Source organism: Varanus komodoensis, unplaced genomic scaffold (assembly GCF_004798865.1).
Source record: "Varanus komodoensis strain SLA01 unplaced genomic scaffold, ASM479886v1 scaffold46_3, whole genome shotgun sequence".
Lineage (NCBI taxonomy): Eukaryota > Metazoa > Chordata > Lepidosauria > Squamata > Varanidae > Varanus > Varanus komodoensis.
Window position 1 is genome coordinate 6,027,092 of NW_025336044.1, and position 22,784 is coordinate 6,049,875.

The 22,784-nt window shown below is 48.3% G+C and overlaps 1 protein-coding gene across 11 annotated transcripts in view; it reads left to right on the forward strand.

Moving 5' to 3' along the window:
- Nucleotides 1–22,784, forward strand: part of AKAP13 (A-kinase anchoring protein 13) — a 268,166-nt gene that overhangs the window by 212,605 nt on the left and 32,777 nt on the right. For 10 of the 11 annotated variants that reach the window (XM_044444959.1, XM_044444962.1, XM_044444958.1 and 7 more), the window contains 4 exons: nucleotides 7,183–7,308; nucleotides 8,748–8,790; nucleotides 10,452–10,584; nucleotides 21,678–21,843. In XM_044444959.1, coding sequence (XP_044300894.1) covers nucleotides 7,183–7,308; nucleotides 8,748–8,790; nucleotides 10,452–10,584; nucleotides 21,678–21,843 — 468 coding nt within the window. The remainder of the gene's footprint in view (nucleotides 1–7,182; nucleotides 7,309–8,747; nucleotides 8,791–10,451; nucleotides 10,585–21,677; nucleotides 21,844–22,784) is intronic. The other variant, XM_044444964.1, reaches the window with a different exon arrangement.

Here is a 22,784-nt window from a genome sequence, read left to right on the forward strand (position 1 = left end):
GTGTCTGCGCACGTTCAAAGGATTGCCTGAGCCGAAGAGGAAACTCAGGAGTCCAGGATTAGTCTTAGGTTCTGGGGCAACCCCTTTCAGTAAAAAACTGCAACCAGATTTCCACAGTGGGGATTGGAGTGCGGGCTTCTTCTGGCCTGGCGCAGCTTCGCACACACATGGCAAGCCAGCCGGTTGGCCAGCGTGGTCGCAGCAGTGGGCTGAAGCGGTGAGGAGTGAAAGCTGTGCCCCGTCCTAGTCGCCAAAGCCCCCAGCGAGGGACCCACTGCTCTGATCCACTGGGACCCTTCTCAAGGTCAATCTGGCAGCTGTCTGGGCAGGGAGAGCAGAAGGAAAGACAAGGCCTTGGCCCCATTTACTGCTGCCACATGGGGCCAGTCGGGCCCCCATGATGCAGGTGAGGGGAGACTGTCCACTCTGAGCCACAAGCTCCATGAAGCTCATGGAGTGGCCTTAGGCCAGTTACTCTGTCCCATCTGAACTCGCCTAGAGGGAGTATGGCGCAGATAGGTGGTGATAGGGAGCTATGTCTGTTGCTTGGAGTTCCCCTGGGGGGAGCAGAATTGAAAAACACACAAGGCATTGCGAGTCATCCTTTATTTTTAACCTAAGTGCCGCCTCTCCCAGCCTTCTGCATTTTTACCTAGAGCCTGGCCTCTTTGGAGGGAGCCTCTTTGGAGGGAGCCTATTTCATCCTGGGGGTGTTGTGAGGGAAGGAGAGTGCCTTTTTGGAAGAACCATGTCATTTTCTCAGGATTATGACTAATACCAATGTTGACACGAGGTTGTCTGTCCCTTAGCAATAGTAACCAAAACAAAGTCCATTCATTGGAGTAGCTGCTTCTATACTTCCTGTGCCACATTGCATCAATTTTCCTTCTCATTCCCCAGCCCATCATATAATTATTTTTTGTTTAAAATAAATTTTCAAAGAAGAAGCAAATAACCAGCTGGCTACTATCTTTTTTTCAAGTTGTTATCCCAACAATAGAAGTTAATCCTGTGTTGTTTCGTCAGGCTTACAGAGAGGGTAGGCAAAAGTAGTCAATGAAAAGCCCCAGTCAGTGCTGATAAATACTTTACCTACAGAAGTATTTGGGATATAGGGAATGAGCAAAGGAGGAGGGAAGCAAACGACCCAGGGCTTGTTTGATCATTGTCTGCCAAACAAATCGTGGGTTGGGCAAGAAAATCTGGGTGAAATGAGCCTTGGCTATTATATGCAAACAGGGAAGAGAAAAAACAGAGCTACCACAGATCTGCCATAAGGTTGTGTTCCAATCATAGGGAGAGCATAAGTTGCTGTTCGTATATAAATTAGCACTAATGAGCATAGGGGAGAGGGCTCCAGATCTGTGGGTTCCTGCATTCTTTGAGTGCAATTTGGAGAAAAAGAAGGCTGCTTAGAAAGTCTCTGCAAGAACCCGAGGTCTGTTGACTTCTTTACATTCCAGAGAGAAACCTCAACTCAGTATGTGTCCCGAGCTCTCCCAAACAGCCCTCCCTCTCCAAAGACATGAGCTGATGGCAAGCAGATGCCGAGCCGCTCTTAACTTGTCAGCCTCATGCAGAACCGGAGGCTTTATAGGAGCTCTGCATGGAATGAGCCAAAGACTTCCAACTCTGGAGCAAAATAAAAGTTGGGAAACAGATGAGAGGGGGCAGTGAGAAGCAGCGTGCAGTTGTTAATGAATGCCATCCCTCCATAAAGGGAAGAGCATACCTAGTGGTGGTGACTGGAAAACTCCCTGTTTTCCCATAACTCTGCTTAAGTTTGACTTGTGTGAGTCAAGATCCTGTTGCCTTTCCTGGAGTGGTGGGGGGGGGGGTGCGCACACATGTGTGCGTATGCAAGAGTGAGGTGGTTTGTTTATAAGCTGCTGTACTGCAGTTCTCACTAAAACCATCAACATCCACATTTTTCACATTTTATTCATTATTTGGTGGAGAATTTTTGTTAGGCTTAAAGAAAGCATGCTATTTCTACTGTACAGCCAAAAAAGAGCTCTTGGAGCAATTTAGAAAGGATTAAAAACAAAACAAACCATCCTTGCATGCAAGTTACAATCTGAAGAGACAGAGCACAAAAGGAAAGAGAGATGGGGCAGGAAGAGGAAAAATGGATGTAAACAAAAATATTAGTACAGTCAATTAAGTCAAATGCAATTCAGTGTACATATTGCAGACCCCTTCACTAATCTAGACTGAGTATATAGCAAGTACAAAGTAAAAACAAAGTCTCTCCCTTCCTGTGTTAATTTTATTATATTCCAGGAGACTACAGCAGCCTGGCTTAAGTACAGTGGGAGGTGGGCGGGTATTTTCAGTAAGGCTGGATGTCTCCCAGCTGCCTCTCTCATCTCCTTCAGAGGAGGCTGGCAGTGGTAAGAGGAAAATGCTGGGCCTTGACAACAGTGGTGAGTCCTTATCCACAACATTCCAGGTAGTTTGGTTGTTAGTGCTGATTGTAACTGTCCCTGGCAATGCTGCATTACAACAAGGACTAAAATTGCCCGTAGACACGGCCATTGTAGTGGGCTTTGTAGTGAGTTTGGAGTGTTCCTTTGTGGGGTAACTGTTGAATTTCAAGCTGAACTACAAAAGGCCTTATAAGTGTAGCTACATCTCTTAGGGGAGCTTTGCACACTCTGAAGGTTGCTTCCAGTGCTATTTAAGGCAAAAGTGGGAGTAATTTTGGAGTTCCATGCTAGGACTGTGAACGTGAAACTGATTTTGCAGTTTGCTTCAAGGGAAGCCAAGAGCTCTCTAATAAGGTCAGTGCAATTTCTCAGGAGGGGTTTCACCTAGGGTTGGGGTGGTGAATAGTGGTGACTCCCACCACTCTTAATTGTATGGCTCTGTTTGAGGGGGAGTCACCTGCCTTCCTCTGAATCTGCCCAGATCTGAGCACTGCTACCTGCATTGTTTGTTCTCCTGTGGAATGAATTGTTCCCTCTCTTTGGGCCTTTAGAAAGGGCGTGCAGGTGCATCTTTTTCATGTAGCCTTTAAGAATACACAATTGTAGTGTTTTTGCTGTTTTAATTCTCTTGTCTTTGTTGTTTTGGGGTTTCACTCCTTTAAACTGTTTCATGCTACCTTGATTTCCTATTAGTGACTAAGGTGGTGTATCAATGTATGATAAAAGTATAAAAAGTAGAATAGAGGGCATTTATATGACTTTGAGGGCAAGGCAGCCAAAACTTCATCAGAACTTTTCAATGGTGAATCAGGCTGCTGGCTGCTAGTCTAGATTGTCCAAAATGTCCTGTTTCTTGTGGAGCTGTTTGGCCCATCCTTCTCCCCACACCTGCCTGCCTCAGATTATGTACAAAAGATTCTTTGTGTGATATTCAAGAAACCTAGAAAAGCAGCTAGGAGGCTGCTGGAATATTAAAGATCTCAGACAACCCTCCTCTGAAAATAACCCCCCCCCCCCCCCCGCTGGAGAAAAGAAGGGAAATCTTCCATTGCTGACCTTTCTTCTCACTGGGGCCTTTTGAAAGTTTGGTCCATCCCTAGCTTTCCCTCTTCCTAGGCCATCCTTCTCTAACCTGTCACCCTCCAGATGTTTCAGATGTCAGCTTCTGTCAACCCCAGTCTGCATGCATGGCCAGTGGTTCAAGATGCTGGGAACTGCATTCCGAAAATTAGGAGGGGCCCAGGTTAGAGAAGACTGTCTCTGGGTTTCATTGAAAGTAACATTCATTTTGGAGGCCACTTCTCGGGTGAGAGACATCAGAGGAATGCCAAGGATAGCCAGCATCATTTGGGTAAGACTGGTAACAGAGCCAGGTGGTGCAGTGGGTAAGAGTGCGGGACCAGGACTCAGGAGCTCTGGGTTCTAGTCCCCACTCAGCCACCTCCCTGGGTGACTTTAGACCAGTCAGAGCACTCAGCCCAACCTACGTCACGGGGCTCTTGCTGCCGGGACTGGGAGCAGCCTTGCATTCCTTGAAAGGAAAAGGGTTGGTTACAAATATAATGAATGAATAAACATTTCCCTGCATGCCATGACGGGGTAGGATGTGGCAGAAATATATTCCTCTTGAATTCATGGCTCTGAGGTGGTGTTACCATGTGTAGACAACTGAGATGGTCAGCCATGTTGGGAGAGCTCTTGGAGGACTTCTCTTCTGGACGTCCACATGGTGGGCATGTCATGAGTGGAGGCAGCTGGAGCCAAAGGTCAGACTAGATGGCCCGGGAGGCCCCTTCTGACTCGCTCTGTTTCTGTGTTCTTTCTCTGCTGTGCTGCAGATGGGCAATGTCAGGCAATCGGTCACATGGCCCTTTTTTCCCTGTGCTTGCTCACTTGCGACCAGTGGCACAGTCCTGCACATGTTCAGACGGAAAAAGCCCTCCAGTTCCCAACATTCTCCAGCCAGCATAGCATGCTGGGAGCTGCATGAGCTCTTCTTGCTTGTACCTGCACAGACTATCATTCTGAGTGAACGTGCCTCTTACAAGCAACCTTCTGGCACCTTTACTGGGGAGACAATCTTGTGCACATTGAGTTGGGAAAAGTCCTACACCTCCCAGCCTTGCTGCAGGCCCCTGTGCGGAAGGGTTGAGTTGCCGACTTGCAGGATGGGCGGGCTTGGATGGCAGAGTCTCCTCCTCTAACCTGGCGCCCTGCATATTTTGCTAGGTCTTCAACTCACAGCAGCCCCTGCTAGTGTGATCAGGAGTTCCCATCCAGAACGCCACCAGCTGTCTCCCAGGGAGCGTTTGGTATTTGCACATGGGAGTGAGATGCCCTCAGCACAGCCCAGTTGAATCCAAGTCTGTTCAAGTGTCCTGCTGACTTGAGCGAAATAGTTGAGCCTGTGTTTAAATCCCCACAGCTGGCTTCTTTGATGCTTCATGTGTTTGACCCATTTGTGCTGGATTTTGCTAACTCTGGGGAAGTCCCTCTGAAATAAAATGAATGCACTTAGGACTGGAAAGCCAGGATCCCTGCAAAACTGTTTTTGTGTGTGAGACTTACTATCCCTGTCTTTGCCCTTCTTGCTTTGTGGGGTAATGGCCAGGAGGCGCCCACAAGAATTACATGGATCTGATCAAAGGATTTCTGCAAGGTAAGGTCACACTTGGGCCCTGCAGTGTAACACCGTACTTTTCCTTTGATGAGTCAGTCCTGCTAGATTTGGTGGCTTCCTCCTGCTTCTCGTGATGTTGGCTTGTACAGTGCTCCCCGATTCTGCTTAGTTGTTCATTTGTGAAAGGCCGTAATGCGGGAACTGTGTGGTGAGCGGTGGTACGGCACGGCCGGGGCTGACGGGATGCCCACTGGACATGCTGTTACTAGCAAGGATGCTTGTGTCATCTGGCACCTCTGCACAGGTCCCCCCTGTCTCTTCTGAGCTTAGCTGCCATCTTCTCTGGAGCCTGGAAAGATTAATTTTCCTAGCAATACCGTGTCACTCTCCATCATTATGCAAAGCATCCTGCAGCGACTTGGTCTGGAAGGGGCAGTGAAGATCCACAAGCCTTTCAGAAGAGGCTTGGTTAAGGGCAGGGAAGGCTGCCTTCTGAAGCCTTTTGTCCTTCTCATCCAGTTGTAGAGTAGTGAGGGTCTCATGTAGGCATCTTTCCCACCACCTGCTGCCTGAATCTTTCGTGGGAGAGACCTCCTCCTTGCAGTTTCACTGAGCTGAGATCCCTGTCCCTGTTTCGAAGTTTGAGGGACGCTGGTGTATGGCACGCTTCATACACCAGCTCCGCTCCCTTGCAGCTTGTGGATGTGGTGTTGGCTTATTGCCTGAGGGTCCATGCAGTTCTCTTTTCTGTGTTCCGCCCCCAACTTCCTCCTCTTCTTGGGAATTTCTTAATGTAGCGGCTCAGCTGTTGACATCAGCTAAGAGCTTGTCGTCATGCTCTAGCATATGAGATCCGCCAAATACTCCCTCTTTTCTGTCCATTTGGCATTTGCATGTGATTCAGCAGGTAGAGGGTTGGAGTCACGTGGAAAACTTGGACTCGCTTTCCAGCTCAGGCTTGAAGCTTGTTTGGTGGCCTTGGCAGATCACCATCTTGTACATCACAGGGATGGCCATGAAGCTGAAACACCCATATGAGATCCGTGGCAAGTGGCTTGCCCACAACATTACTGATAAACTGAGAGAGAGGTGTGGCTTGCCCACTGGAAGGGTTAGATCATGGGCTCTCAAACTACGGCCCACGGGCTGGATCCGGCCCGCCATGCCCATTGATCCGGCCCATCATAGCTCACCACGCGCATGTGTGTGGCAAGGCGCCAGCTTGCTTGCAAGGAGATCGTTTTGGACTCATTGGGAGAAAAGGATCTCTGCGCACGCATGCTCCTGCCTTTCTGCCTGCATGCGCCCCCCTGTCCACACTGCCTTGGTGGCCCACGCCCATCCTTAGCACCTTTCAACTGGCCCCCTATTCAAAAAATTTGAGAGCCCTGGGTTAGATTCTTGGACAAGGCTCACAAAGACAGAAAGAGCAGTAGATCTGCCTGGCTATTGTTGTCTTGGCCCAAAATAGCACATGCAAGTTACCCAGGGTGTCACTGTCATTCTAGTATGGATTGTGCCTTAAATGTGTCCTATGAGGGAGGAACAGGGAAACGTCTTTGCATGGAAGCAAAATGGTTGCTTGGTCAGGAGCTGGCTGAGTCAGTGGCAGCTTATACTCGTGGATTCTCCCCTTCCCTCTTTCCCCTCTTGCATTTCTGACTGCAGTGGCTCAGCAGCTTGTGGATGGGGCACTTCTGGGCTGTGCCTCTTCTTTGCCCAGCCCTTCTTTGTCCATGTTTTGCTAAGGACAAAGATGTGCGCGGGGAGCTGCTTCCATCTGAGCGGGGGTCAGTTGCCTTCACCTTTACTAAATGAACTAAATGATCAACTAGGGAGGTTTCTGCATTTTGCAGCAGAGTTGCTAAAGCTCGTTGAAGAGTCGCTACGAAGATCTGCCCGTGAATGTAGCATGCGGCTGGAAAGAAAGCTGCATTTCTTCAGGACTGTCGCTGTTGAACTCGCATATGCTTGTGTCTTGCCTGCTTTTGCTTTTCCTCTTTGGCTCGTTCTTGGCCGCTCCTACCACCATTCCTCCATTCTGCTATCAAGAATATGGGTGTGTGTTGTGGTGGTGGTGGTGGTGGTTGTTGGAGTGGATGCTCTAATGTCTGCTGTTAACCCACTTCTCAGCCCAGGGACGAACTCGGCCATCCAGACGAATTTCCTTCTCCTTCAGCATCTCTCCGCTCATTCCTAAGTCTAAAACTGTCTTTTCTATTGGCTGTTCTTCCAGTGATGAGGAGGAGGAGTTGGCTAGTAAGTAATCGGTTGGGGCAAAGTGAAGTGGCATTGGGTAGCGCTAGATAGAGAAGCTTGGTGTCGCTCTTGGCTCGCTTTCCTTAATGTGCGCACCAGTCGCTGTACGTTCCATTGCATGCTCTTCTTTCTGCTTCCCAGCTTTACCTGCGTCACAGTAGAAAGACCTCGGCCACTGTGCTGTCTCCCCAGCTCGCAAATGTTGGCACTCCCGAGTATGCTTCTGAGCCACATTTCTATCGGATGGAACAAGCTTTCCTTGTTTCTCATACCTCCATTGCGATGTCATGCGCTGAGGAGGAAGGCAGGTCTGCAGTGGCCGTGAACTGGCGCACAACACTTGATGTCACCCTTGCTGTCTCCCCTTTCACTTTCTTGGCACATAGGAAGTGGGCAGTGAGAGGCATAAGTCTAAACTAGGGCGGGCAGATTGGGTGGGCCTGGCTGCCACTTGTTCTCCCTTACGCATGTGCTTATGTGCACTGCATTCCTGCCAGGATATTACTGGACAACTTTTATGGGAATGCTTCCAGTGCATGTAATTCACAAGTCTCTGGGTTGCATTGGGAGGGGAGGGGGCAGGAAATCAAATCCCCTTTTGAGCAGTTGCCCTCACCAGTGCGCAACTAGAGGCTCTGAAGTTGTTATGGCAAGTAGCAGGCATGCTGTTAATTTCAGAAAGGTGCAGATAATGCATCCCTTGGACCTTTATCACTAGAGTGAACCAGTTTCCATAAGGTGATCTAGGCCGTTTGTTCAAACGATGCCCCCTTTTGTGTTTTAGACCTTGTAGGGTAATCTTGCAGAGGCTATAGAGTGATGTCCAGCCCACGAAATGGACAAGAGTCGTGGAGCTCCTGAGAGCCACTGTGGTCAGATGCTGGCTGCTCCTTGGTCTTGCGCACTGATCTCACAGCCGAGACCCAGAAAAGCCAGTGATGCCTGGCAGCCCTCCCAAGTCCATTTCCCCCAGCACAAAATGTTGGTTGCTTGAATCAGGCTGGAAGGAAGGAAGCCATTTTTGCATTGATTGCCACATCAAGAGAGTCCTCGCAGTGCCCACAGATGACAGCTGCAGTGAAATGTCTGTGGAGACAGTTGTGTCCGCGCCATCTGAAAATGTATGGAAGGCCTGTCTGATCCTCACTGTGCACAGCTTCATTTACAAAAAAGGGTGTGTGTGCACGGAAACCCTATTCAACAATGCTGCACATTTATAGTCAGTTCTAAGAAACGTTTAGTTCAGGGTGAGGGGCCTGTGGTGTTTCAGGTGTTCTTGGACCACGATTCTCACCCTCCCCAACCATTGATGTGCCGGCTTCAAGCCCTACAGTGTCTGGAGCGCTGCAGACTCCGCATGCCCCGCATCCTGTAGCACACCTGACCTATATGTCTGCCAGTAGTAAGCATTGTAATGTTTCACCTTTGTCTTTTCCCAGGTAACAGATCTTTCAGCAGTACCAGCAGTTCACTGAGTCAAAGGTAAGCTGTTTGCAGTTCTCTTAGAAGAAAAGCAGACATTTTGTTGTTGTTTCCTTTTGCAAGCTCTAATTTTAGCCAAAGTCAAAAAATGGGAAGCATCTCCCAATGGAAGCAATCGCAGCTGATTTAATTGCATGAGTTTTAGCCACTAAGTTTAATCATTTGATTAAAACTGCATCACATTGCATGGGGAGAAGGAACTTTGGAGGGAGCAGTGTGTGTCTTTATTTTCCATGGGTGTGTGTTCCACAAGGCATCATGTAAGAAGAGGTATTTCTGTTCCTCCTGCCCGTAGAAAGAAAAACATTTTAAAAGATGGCCCTTGTAGTTTTTAGAAGTACTTGTATTAAAATAGTCTAAAAGAATTAAACATGCTGACAAACTGTGGGGAGAAGGAGGCATACACCACCTTAGTGTGATTTGGTTTAATGTGTGCAGTGGGGGAGGGGGGTTAAATTCATCCAAATGGTGCATCCAGGCGCAGTCTTACTGAGATTAGCCTGAGCCCCCAAACCCAGAGGTTCATCCAGCCCAAAGCAGGGGGAGTGGTGGAGGTTGTCTGTCTCCCTGTCCTCCCATCCTGCATTTTTTGCAGGGGGGGCTTTTGCTTGCCTGGCAGGGATGGATGTTTCAGGGGGACAGGGAAGGAATCTAGAGGGGATACAGGGTGCCTTGTATCCCGACCAGTTCTCCCCACCCCCCCACCCCCCAGTCCCTATTGAAAGTTGCTTTTCCAGGCTTCAGCGAGCAGCCAGTGCAGCTTTATCTGTGCTGGCTGCTGGGCATTGGGGTAGGGGGGCTGCTCCAGAACGGAGTGCCGTCCCCGCACTGCAGCTGTCGAAGGACCATTGGATTGTTCCCTAACATTGCAGGTTGGACATTGCAGGTCTGCAGAAATACTTCCTTAAGAGAATCACCTTGGTTGCCTTCCTGAAACATTCTCTAGTCGAGCTAGCTCATCTTCCAGGAAGTTGTCCTTGCAAGTTTGAACAGCAGAGGTCACTGTGGCTATTCAGTCTGTGTGTGTGCGCACGACAGACAAAAGGGAAGCTTTGCCATCAGGACAGTGCCCTGCTTTGTGGCAGGGCTCTTGCAGCCTTTAGCAGAGACAGACAGGAAGTCATGCAACCAGGGACACTTTCCCCAGCACAAAAGCGTGGTGGTGGCCAGAAGCTTCACCTGCTGAATTTGTCAGCTGTATGCAGTGGAAGGCATAGTGACTGTTGCTGGGGGGAAGAAAGGAACACCCATATCTGCATTCAGTAGTGCACCCAGCTTTCTTTTCTTGTTTTCTCCCGTTCCTGTATCTTTAACTGCATCCCTGACATGCACAAGCGGAGTATGCAAAACTTTCCCTGGTGCAAGGATACAGCCAGGGCAAAACTAACCCCTCTCAATTTCTTCCTGTCAAACCACTGCCCAAAGACGCATGAGCACGGCCAACGAAGACGAGCAGGCACCCGCCCCCAGCTGTTATGTACAAACACTGGCTTTATGGGAAAGCCAGGCAAGCAGAACACATGCCTGAAGCAAAGGTTTTATACTGAGAAAGAAAAAGAGAAGGGGAAAGTGTGTGGGGGAGGAAATTTTCTCTGCTGTTCGGAGCAGGAGAGAGCAAAGGTCTGCATGCTCTCTTAACTTTGTGTGTCTCTTGGCTGCAGCATCTGCGAGGAAAGTGGCAATCTCCTGCCTCCCAGCCCTTCCAGGAAAGACTTGGAAGGCAAAAGCGTAACGAAAGTCAGCCGCACGTTCAGCTACCTCAAGAATAAAATGTCCAGCAGTAAGAAGAGCAAAGTAAGTAGGTCCAGATGTTTGAGGCTTGCCAGACATTGGAGGGTATGGCACTCTGAGCATAGGATGGGGTGTGGAGGCTGGCTTTTATGCTACAGCTGTAGCTGAGATGAGCATGGTGATTACACTGCATTCATGCCTCACCTTTCTTCTGCTTGCAAGGAACTTAAGCCAGCTGACAGAGCCATTATATCCTCACAACAATCCTTGCAACCAGCCCAAAGTCAGTCAGAGGCGGTGGCACTTGCCTCCAAGCTGCTCCCTAATCCTTTTCTGCAAACGTGCCAGGTACTGGGCTTGGGCCCCAGTGCTGCCCCAGTGGGCTGTTGCCCTCCTGAAAAGGTGAGCATGAGAAGATGCCTCATTGCATTAGTCTGGGAAAAACACCATTGTGACAGCAGAGTGGCTTCCTCCATTCCAAGCATATGTCTTCTCTCTGAACTGTGCTCCCTCTCCACTCGGTTCAGGCCGTGAGCATTCCCCACCAGGACTGACTGAATGCAGGGAGATTTTGAAGCAGCTGCACAATCTGGAGGACTCCTTGCACAGACGGAAATAGCATTTTGGGTCGAAGGCCTGGCTCGAACATTTTCTCTCCTAGTTTTGGTTTTCTGTAGGTAGGCAGAGGCGGCAATATACAGGATCATTCAACCATGCTGTCCTCCCCATCTGCAGTCCCGGAGGAGGGTCACCGTTCATCTGCTTCTGTGCAGTAGAAGCTGAAGATTTATAGCAGATCGGGAAGTTTTTCCTGGAATGTAATGCTGGAACAGGGACCATGTTCCATCCATATTTTGTATATCCAGTAGCATGAAGGTGCCTTAACTTGCATGCAGCACTGTCCACGTAAAGCCATTGCTGCAGGGACAATAACCAGTGGAAAACAGCTCTGCCTCCGAGTGCTTCTTTTTCTCCAGGTTCCTTATTCATGCAATACCTGTAATAGACCAACCAAAATACCATGAAAATGTGCAAAGCTTCAAGAGCTCCAGAGCTCTCCATCAGATGTCACCAAAAGGATAGGTTTGGTGGGGTGGGGAGAATGGGGGAGCAGAGAAATCTGAATTAATAGTGAAGTCGCAGTGTCAGCATGTTCAGGCCCCAAGGTGACAGGGTCTGCTGGATTCACAGCAAACTCCATATGTCATGGTTACAGGTTGGATCTGCAGGTGCCCAGAAGAACCAGACAGCAGAAAATGTTGCATTGCCCATTTTGGAAACAGACTCTGAGATGTTTTTGTGCTGGGAGAAGCACATGGGCCCCCCTTTAACAGATATAGTTCTCTTATAGCTCTGAGAATCAAGAATGATGAGTCCCCTGAAGCTACTTAATCTTTTTTTAAAACCCTGGTAGAAAAATATTTGATAAGAATGTGTTAGAAGTCTGGATAAGTGACCTTCACATGATCTTTCCCATGTGTTGCGCCAGTACCTATCTTTCAACAAAACTGCATGATACTGTTAGCAATTAGTCTATAGCTAGAATACTGGAGGCAGGAGACTGTATGACAAGGAGGGCTCTTTTTCCGTGCAGTGGCAAGGTTATGCAAAATTGCAGCTGGAAGCTGTTTAAAGCATCCATGTTCATTGAAGAACCCCCTCACACACACACACACACACACACACACACACCCATCTGCAGAAAGAGCAGCAGCTAGTTTCACAGCAGAGTCTTTGCTGGAAATGTTCTTCCAGTGTTACAGATATCATCTTTAATATAGTTGAACCGAAATAAGCGAGGAACTCATTTTGATAAAGCACATTTAATGCCTGCCTTCTGCCATTCATGCAAATGAGACTGCACACACTTAGCATCATTTACCTTGTCCTTCTTTGCTCTCTAACGTTTAGTGATGGGTGGTGGTTCATATTTTTCCCAAAAGGAAAATTTCCTTGAAAGAAAACAGCAGGCTTGCTTTATTCTGTAGAATAGCTTCTTAATGCAGAGCCACCCAAGAGGAGCTGTGCATCAGTAGCTCTTTTGTTTTTCAGTGCTGTTGCGGAAGAATTTGCTTCAGTTGAGTGATGCTGGGTTTTTTTTTTTGTTTTGTTTTTTGGGTTGTTATTGTTGTTTTTTGGTAAAGATTACACCAGAGCTAGTCAGTTGTGCAAGGGAAGTCAGCTTCCTTTTGTTGGGTGTGTGTTCTCTTATGTGCACAGATTCTGTGAGAGTTCCTCCCATCTAAAGGGCTGGGGTGGAATTGCTTTAGTTTTGTCAAGCCTGGTGCCTTCTATGACTGTGGGGGGTCTTTATCCATTTTAGCTTTTCTTTGGAGATTTATAGGTGTTAACCACGGTGCTCTATCACAGAGAAACTTTTCTGGGGTTGGAGTTGTGGATAGCTCTATAAAGCTCAAAAGAAAAGCTGTTGTGGGTGAGGACCCCCACTGGCAGAGGAGTTCCGAGTTCCCACTGAGTTCCATTGTATGCTTTATTTGCTCCGTTGCATTATTTAGTCTCTGGCCTTCTTTCCATCATGTCTTCTGAGAATTCTCTGAAACTTTTTGAGAACTGAATTTGTTGTACAGAAAGATCCACAAAAATAATATTCAGAGCACAACAAATGATGCTGCTTTTAAAAAAATCCTTACACTTGTTTTGCCAATGCCATGATTTCACAGCCAGTCTTTCACTAGATAATAGTCAGGAATTATGGGCAAGAAGTCAAAAAACAGCTGTCAACATTCCTCTACCATTGCTGTACCAAGCAAATCCTGATCCCTCCCATCTCCACCCCCACAATCCACCTAATCCAAGTAATGTTGTAAAAGATCCACATGCCGTTTAGTTCTCCATATAGAAACAGAGCGAGTCAGAAGGGGCCTCCAAGGCCATCTAGTCTGACCTCTGGCCCCAGCAGGCTCCGCTCACGACATGCCCACCATGTACATGTCTAGCCTATCCTTGAACAAATAGTTTGTCGTCTTTGGATTTGGGGCAAAACTACATTTTTCACAGAGACAATGAGCTGCTGCTGAGATCCATGGCTGTGTGGTGCCGCAACCTTACCTGGATAGAGTTTGTTTAGCTGCAATTGGAAAGCACTCTACCTGGGGCTACTTTTTAAAAAATTAGGGAACTGTAGTAGGTCCCAAACTAGAGCAGCTCTATTTCTGACTGGCTGTGGGCAGTTTGATAATGTGGCACCTGAACTTCGCCAGCTGCGCAGGCACCCAGTCTGAATGGCTGAGTTAACCGTGGGCAGCCATTGACAGCTTGGGTCCAGGCTGAGCCCTCTGCAGCCCAGAGAACCAGCAGATGACTGTGGCACTTCACTTCCCCTCTTCCTTCTATTTTTAAAAACCTTTTGCAGGGTGAATGTGCTGCTGCAGAGTTAATTTCTATAGCTGTGTCCCCTTGTTCCAATTCCAGAGCGGCTCTGCAATCTGTGAGAGTCTGGAAAAGAGCTTGAGGAAGCGAAAATAGCTGTCACTTGTTTCTGGTAGCAGTGAACGTGTACCGCAGAGAGAGGGGTGGGTGGGTGGGTGGGTGATGCGGCCCACTGCTGCCACCCACCACTGGTGCCCTGGTAACGTGAGGTGGGTTAAGCTGGCCCTCCTTCCGTCCTTTTTAAGATACTTCCCACACAGGCTATTGGCTGTGTTGCTGGCATCCTAGCCAACATGCTTGCTTCTGCAGAGGATTTTAAAAGGGAGGAAGAGGGCAATGTTCCGTCACTATCTGCCACCTGGCAAAGGGGTGGCTGGGAGTCAGGAGAATGAACAAGGCAAACAGTAATAGACAGAGAATAGACCTGTTTGTTCTCCCCCTGTTGCCAGCTGGTAGGAAGAGACAAAACAGGTCCCCTTTTCAACGTTTTTCTAAGGTGGGAGTATGAGGGTGTTAGCAAGAAATGAGACCGCATCACACAGGTATCTTGCCCACTCAGTTGCCCATGCCTAGCACTTTCTTCCTTAAGTATCTACCTGAGTGTGCCTGGCACATAAAGTTCAACTGGAGTCTTCCAAGGAAGGCTTTGTTGGGATTGATTCTGCCAGTGAGGGAGCAGCCTTGGTGTGGTACCCTTCCTTTGGTCCCAGGCAAAGACTGTTCTGCTCACTGAGGCCTTTTAAGCAACCCAGTAGTCTGAGCCTCTGTGCTTTTAATTTTGTGATTTCTTTCCCTTTATGTTGTATTTGATTTAGGGATATTCTGTTTTGTTTTTTGTTTGTCTTGCATTTTAAGTTTCTAGAGGAAAAAGAGAATTGCAAATAGAAAATATCTAGTGCATATTACCCCATGTCCTGATGTCATGAATCCATAGTCCAGTCATGGTGGATGTAATCCTCATACAAGGCACTCACTGTGGTGGCAGACTTGGGTTTCTTGTAACATGACATATCCTGGGAAGAGCAAGCTTAGGAATCAGGCTGGGGATCCATGTTTGAGTTTAACTATCCCATATACAAGGTGCTTGTTTGTCTTGTAATTTTTTTCTTAAATTGGAAATGTACGCAGCAAATGTGTATGCATCCCTTTCTCTCTTTTTTCTTTGTCTAAGAGCCAAAAAGACCTGAAAGAGGAAGTGAAACAGGAAGTCTCTTGGTGCCTGCTTTTAATATTGCTGGTAGTTCTACCATCTTAGGGATGCAAATGTTTCTGTTTTGGAAATTTCTCTGTAAAGTGCTGGATACTCCAAGTGATGGTTGCTGATCCTTTGTATCCCTGCTGGTGTAAGATCAGGAAACTGACATTAGCAAGAACACAAGCAAAGCATTTTGTGCTTTCTGCATGACTCTGTCCCTGGCATGCATTCACTTTCTCAGTAACCTTGTTAAGAATCCCAAAGAGTGATAACTCTGACACCTCCAGCAGCAGAAGGGTTAATATATCTTCTTCGAGGAAGAGCTCAAAAAACGGCCTTCCTGCTCTCCTCCCCTCTGCCTTTCTCTTGCTCAACTTGTTTCTGACTTCCTTTCCCCCCAGCCATCCTTTTATGATAGCAGTCTCAGTGGTCAGATAGGTTTCTTTCCTAACATCATGGGTGGATAGGTGCTGGATGCGGCTCTCCTGACCCGTCTCGTGGAGTCATGTCTCTGAAATGGCATCATCGCTTTTCAGACATACCCCACATAACAGTGAAATTGACAGGACGGCTCAACCCAGAGGTAAGATGCTGTCTCCCTTTAAGGGGCGATGCCCGCATGATGGTGGCTGTGGAATGCTCGATCGGTTGCGCTTTACGTGCACTGCCTGGAAGCTGGTATGTTTGCTGGAAGTCTGGATTTGACCAGCCAATCAAACCAGCCCTCCCAGAATGTTTCAGTCTGGGGTAGCACACTGTCATACCACCCAGTGTGGCTCAAAAGAAGACTTAGATGACAAGTAAGCAAAAAAGCATATGTCTGAGTGATTTTTCAACAAGCTTCTCCAGTTGCTGAAGCTGTTAAATACCATTTCCTGTTTTCTAACTGATCTCTCTGTCTCTCTTTCTGTCTCTCTCGTTATTAGAGTAGGACTATTTTAGAAAAACAAGCCATAGTAAACATTCTCTTAAAATAGGACCATTTTCCCTGAAAAATTAGAATCTTAGTAGCTCTTTTGGACCCACTAATTAAGAAACAAAGATAAGATGTTTACTACCTGCTCCCCCATCTGTCTGTCTGTCTGTCTGTCTGTCTCTTTCTCAAGGTTACTTAAAGTTACTTCTTCAGCGATCTAAAAATGTTTAAAAACTAGAAATGTGACCATTGCTATGCTTGAAAAACAATTTTACATCTTCAAATAGCATCAACAGCAGAAATTGAGAGCAGATGAGCAAAGTGTGTGGGGCTGAGAGATACTTTTTGTTTTATTGGTTAAAGGATCAGTGAATGCACAAAACCTTGGAAAAGATGCTGTGTGAGGAGGTGTCTGTTAGCCTCTCTGAGCTGAGCTCATGTTATAAGATGGCAGAATTTGATTAAGCAACAACGCTTTGTGCTTACATGGCCCTTTTCAGAGCATTCAAATACATTACCTCTGTATTTCTCAGATTAGTTGTGTGAAGAAGGTTAGTATTATTTACCCTCTTGGCTCATAAAATGTAATGTCATACCCTCCATTTCAATTAGAACTTTCAGGGCAGCTTACAATTACAGAATAATGCAATGGACATCAAAATCCTCACCGAAAACAAAAAGAGTAGCCGCATATTAAGAAGGGATCACCAGCTGCCCGCACAGCGGAAGTGTCAGAGCACTGACCAATGGAAAGATGTTTGCCATGCGCTGGAATGCAAAGCCTTGGGACCAGTTATGTTCCTCTGGGGACAGAGGTGTGCAGCTGGAGCTCTGTCACACAAGAGTGGGCACACGTAGAGATGGGCCTTTGACGATGACCTCAGTGTCTGGACAATGTAGCACAGTTATAATTAGGAGAAAGTGCTCCTTAGACACCTGGGTCCCAAACCTGCCCTTTGATTTGTGCTGCCAGTGATGCTAAGATCCATTGGAGGTGGTCTGCTGACCAGTCCTCAGCAACACTCTAGCACACCCTTTCTGGCTACAGCCCTCAACATTTCCTGGGAAGCACGGCTGGGAGTTGCCATCCAGCACAGCTGAAGGGTGCTGCTCTAGGGAGGGCTGGTTTCGCAGTTGTCGCCTGGTCCAGCTGACATTTCCGAGGGCCTTACGAGGCAGCACTGCATGCAGCACATCGTGGTGGTCTAGTCAGGATGTTAGCTCAGGACTGGAGAAAGTTTTAAAAGGAAAACAGATCCTTTCTGCAGTTTCAGCCCCTTCACCAGTTCTGGGCCGCAAGGCTGCAGCTGGAGCCTTGAACATAGAAACAGAGCGAGTCAGAAGGGGTCTCCCGGGCCATCTAGTCTGACCCCAGCTCCAGCCAGCTCCACTCATGACATGCCCACCATGTGCATGTCTAGCCTAGGCCGTCCTGTGGAGGTGAACCTCTGGGCTGTAGCACTTCAGATTTCAGATTGGCATTCACAGGAAGGGGTGTTTGTTCTTATGAAAACCTTTGGCATTCACAGGAAGGGGTGTTTGTTCTTATGAAAACCTTTCCTCCATGCAGAAAACAAAAGTGCCAGAGACAAATGTTCTAGCTCAGTTTTATTGTGGTCACTCCAGTTTTTCTGCCTTGAAATTTGTCTGTCTTTGGCGGGGAACTTCATGTCCTCCAAGTCCCACATTTAAAATCTGAAGTGGCACATCCCAGACAGATGTTTACCTATGAGAACCGGGCCAAGGAGCACTTAAGCTACCCAGGAGGACTTCTTGAAGGTGAGAGCTGAGTCCCTCAACCTATCTGATATGAGCCTGCACTGGGGTGGGGACCTGTCTGCTGCTTCATGGGGAATTAGGTGTGCAAGAGGCAGAAGCAAGCAGGACCAAGATGATTTTTCCATAGCTGTAATGGGTCTTGCCCGTCACTGCAGCTCGGCTTTCCAAATGGACGATTTCTGATTGTGACCTGCAAATGTTACATTTTTTTTAAAGTAAAGCTTTGCTTTAAAGTAAAGGCCACTGGATATTTGACAGTGAAAATGTCTACCACACTCCTTCATGCTCTTCCAACAGGTTTGTTTTGGCCCTGTAATTTCTGGAAGGAGGACATTGCTGCATTAAAGTTCAGCATTTGCGTTCTGGAGAGGAATATAATCTACAGCTGTTTTGGCTAAAGACAAGCTTCAGGCTGAAACATGCATGTTTTCGGCCGCTGTTGACAGTGTTTAAGACCATAGCACAAGTGTCCCTACTCGGAATTAACTTCCATTCCTCTCCCAAGTAATTGCACCTCTAGAACCAGAGGAGCAAATCTGGCATGGCACACACAAAAAATTACACCTGGCAAGGCAGACAGTCAAGTGGTTTGGTCCTTTTCACATTTACTAAGAACTAATCCTCAGATAACTTGGTGTGGCTTACTTTTGGGTAAATGTGCTTTGGGCAGGTCTGGCTGGAGCATGGTTCCGTCCTGCTGTTTTATGGTGCATCGCGTGCATTCATTGTCCATGAAAGTGGATACCAGACAAATGTGTTTGCCTTTAAGTTGTTTTCATTGCAACAGACTAATTCTGCTGCCCTTCTGGAAGCTGATGGTGTTTCAGAATACAGTGCCCATAAAGGGACTGATAAGACTCCCTGGGGCGTTGCAGTCAGAAATGTAGGTATGGGCTAAGTGCTGGAGGCAATGAGAACTGAGCTCAGAGAGAGAGAGAGAGAGAGAGAGAGAGTTTCACATACCAGGATTTGTATGCATCATCCAAGGGACTCAGGTTGCTGTCTACCTCTCTTCTCCCCCTCACCCCCACGTGCCACACCTTCGGCTGTCTTCCAGTTAACAGTGTCAATATTGCCGGCCCTCCGCAGAAGCAGTCTCACTACATCTTCCAACCCCCAGGAAGGCAGCTTTTCCCTGTAGAGTTGGAAAAGGTACAGAAGAGGCCACCTGGGGCTGAAGTAGCTCCCCGTGAGCAAAGATAGCTGCCTGTCCCAGTGGGGCATCTTCTCACTGAAGATGACCTTCTCCAGGTCTGAGGGGACCTTGGCAAAGGGCTTTTTGGCAGACCCGACCTCTGGAGACCAGCAGAGGCATCGAGGAGGGTCCTGGGACCCTGGTCGCTGCCCAGGGAAGCCAGAGGTTGCTGCTGGTCTGGAATCCCAGGAAGCTAAGAAACTGGAGGCTTTTTCCTGGAGCACAACTTGGGAAATCCTGAGGCTAGCTAGGTTTGGAGGGAATTGGAGCAGCTTGTTAGGCAGTGTTGGGTTCTGTGGGACTGCTTGGTGCGGCACCACAGGGCTGAGGGAGGGGTTTGCCAGGGTCTCCACAACTGTTCCTCTGGAGGGTGTGCCCCTTACACTGGGCTGGTAGGACAGACTGTGCCTTCTGCTGGCACACCGCCTGACCCGCTCCTGCCTGAGCTGAGAGAGGTGGTCTCCGATGGGATGCTGGGCCTTCTAGGCTGCTGGATCTGGGGGATTTTAAGTTCTTGCCAAGGACACCTTATCAGGGCAACTCAGGATTTTACAGCCTCCAGGGTCTGAGCATATAAGGGCCAATTCCGGCTCCCTAGCATGCCTGCCTGTTGCTCCCGAGCCCAGTTCAAGATGCTGGTTCTAACCTGTAAAGCCATACATGACTTGGGACCACCATACCTGGTGGAGAGTGACTCTCACCCTGAATCTACACAGGGGTTGGATCAACATCTGAGGCTTTCCTCCGAGGACTGCCTCCAAGGGTCAGCAAGGGAGAGAGCCTTCTCGGTGGTGGCTCCCTGCCTGGCTCCACTCTGCTTTCTTTCCAGTGTCAGGGGAAGACTGTCCTCCTCTCTGAGGCATTCAGGGGTGTTTAATGCCATGTGGGGGCCCTCAATTATCAGGCTAGGCTAGTTGTATTTGGAAAACTGTTGGCAGCTTAAGTAGTATATTAGAATTTTACCTGTTTTATTGTGTTTTGTGTGTTTTTATGAGTTGTTGTGATGCTCCCGGGGAGCTTTGGACATAGGGCAGTAGAGAAATTAAAATAATAGTATTGTTATTATTCATGACAAATGCCTCCCCTGCAGAGTCAATTTGCAACACAGGAAATGGAGATGGAGATGCATGATCCTGCAAGGCCATCCTGGTGCTTTCTGGTCAAGCTGGCAAGGGGCTGTAGCTTAGGGGTGGGGTGTGCCTCAGCAGCAGAGCATTAGCTTGGTGTGGAGAAGGGCCCCAGTCCGACCCCCAGGTAAGGCATGGACACCTCCTGCCTGGGGGGCTGCTGCCCATCCATGTTGCCAAGACTGGCCTGGGTGGCCCCATGAACCTGGGATGAGCCCCCCCCCCCATCCTTTGACAGTGTCCCCAGAGTCCCAGCATTTTGTGAAGATGTGAGAGACTTTCCATCGTGTGGCATCCTGCTTTCCCATGGGGGCCAGCCAGCTGCCTCCAAAAAGAGAAGGGGTGCTTAGCCAGGGTGGCCAGGCTTCATGGCAAACAGGATGGTTGCCTAAGAGCGCGAGAAGACCTCTGCAGGGTCAGACCAGTGTCTGTCCAGTTCAGAATTCTGTTCAGGTAGCAGCCAACTGACTGCCAGTGTTGGGAGTGAGAGAGAGCTGCTTTGGGCACTTGTTCTCAAGGATTACTGGCTGGGCTTCCAAAGAATTGGAATCAGAAGGAGAAAGGGGGCTGGGAATGTGGGCCACCCTGAGACATTGAGATGAATGAAGGTGCTTCTCTCAAGGACAGACTCCCCAGGTGGGCAAGCAGTTTCTGGGCAAAACCACGAGGCACAGTTGGCAGGATGGGAGTCTCGGCAGGATTGCCTATTAGCCACAGACCAGGCAGCCCCTGTTTTTGACTCTGTGGCACAGCATCGACAGAGGAGGGCAGCCCAGTGAGAGAATCAGCATGCCGAGAAGAGACATGCTCGCTTCCGGAAGGCTTGCTTCCGGAAGGCCCTAACCCACCTCTGTTCCTCACCGATGGGGGCACATCGGCATATTGGCTCTGGAGGGAGCATCGAGTCATCTGTAGCCATTGAGAGCCTCTTCCAACCAGCAGGAACGCTGATCCCCCTTTTGCAGAGAGGTGTTGAAAGGTGAATTAAAACAGAGATTGCTCTGTCCAGGTCTTCTGGTCTTGACATAGCGCAGGAATTCTTGGCTTGTGTATTCCAGCGTCCTGGGAAGTGAGTGGGCCAGTCATCTTGGAGGAATGGAGACAAGCTATGTATGTTGGGGAAACAGTCAGTTTTAAAGATACATTTTTGCAGGGCTAGGGTTGGGCCGCTAGCCAAGGTTGAAAGACCTCTGTAGACTTGTAGAGTCCACTGTTTCCGCTGTACAGTTCAGCATTGAATTCCAAAATCAAACTCTCATTTCTGATGGCAAATACGCATGGCCTTGGTCAGAGCAGCTGATTCAGACATGGATGTGCTTCAGCAGAGGATGACTCACAGCTGAAATTGTGAACTTGTTGCTTGAGGCCCAGGAGGTGAGTGGAAAGCTCTGGTGTTCTGTTTCCTCATGTACAACTCCTCCTCTGACGGTGTAGGTCCTGAGTAAATTCTCTCTCCCTCATAGGTGAGGGGTCGGGAGTCCTCTCAGAAAGGAAGGAAAGCATTTCTCTCTTACGTTTCTCTTCTACAACCCTTTCTCTCTCTCTCTCTTTTAGGAAAAGGAGAAAGACAAGGAGAAACTGAAAGAAAAGGAAAAAGATTCCAAAGACAAGGACAAGAAGATGACAAATGGGCACCTCTTCAGCGCAACACCAACAGTGGGGCCCTTCAATTGCCACCACTGCCAGAAGCCTTTCAACAAGGATTCTTTGGCCTGTACATGTGAGTGCTCTCTTTCTGCTCTCTGTTGTCCTGTGAATAGCTATGCAGAGCTTTTTTTACTGTGGAAAGGGAAGGTGGTGACTATGATTGTGAAAGGAACAGGAGCAGATCAGTGTGCATGGGTGTGAAAGCCAGAGAGAGATGAAAGTTGACAGGAAGAAAAGGGGGGATGTATTTGAAGCATGGCACTGAAGGAGAGCTGTGCAAATACTCAGGACCAAGAGAAAGATGAACAAGGGGTCCTAGATCAAATCATGTCAGAAGTGGAAGCAAAATAGCAAACTGAGGGTGTTGTTGTTCTGGCACATCATAAGACAGCAAGACTCCCTGGAGAGGACAATCCTGCTAGGGAGAGTTGAAGGCAGGAGACGTAAAGAAAGGCCAAATACAAGAGGGATGGACTCCATAATGGAACTGAGCAGGGCTGTCATGAGTCATGAGTAGGACATCTTGCAGGGTGCCATTCATGGGCTGCCATAAGTCGGAGGCAGCATGTGGTAACAACAGAACTGCTGCTTTAATCCTCGAGAGATTTCATAGGCTCCAAAAGTGTTCAGGCAAAAAACAGCCAATCTGATCTTCTGGAAGATCCTTTATTTATTTACGTTTTTCCTTCCCTTTCTCCAAGGAATTCAAGAGGGCACATATTGTTCATGCTCTCTTTTTCTCCCCTGCCCCATATTTATCCCCACAACCACCCTGTGAGGTATGTTATGGTGATAGATTGTGGCTGCTGCACCAGGCCTACTTGGGTCCTAGAGCAGCATTCTTTATGGCTGCACCACTCTGCTCATTGCAATTAAGCCTTGCCTTAAGTCAGCCTGGCATCCACACCTGACTTGGTGGGGCAAATGCCAGATCCCCGTGGAGTATTTTAAAAACGTTTTAAAGTGTCATGCTCTGAAGAGAAGCAATGAGCAAGGTGGCTGCCACCACCTTAG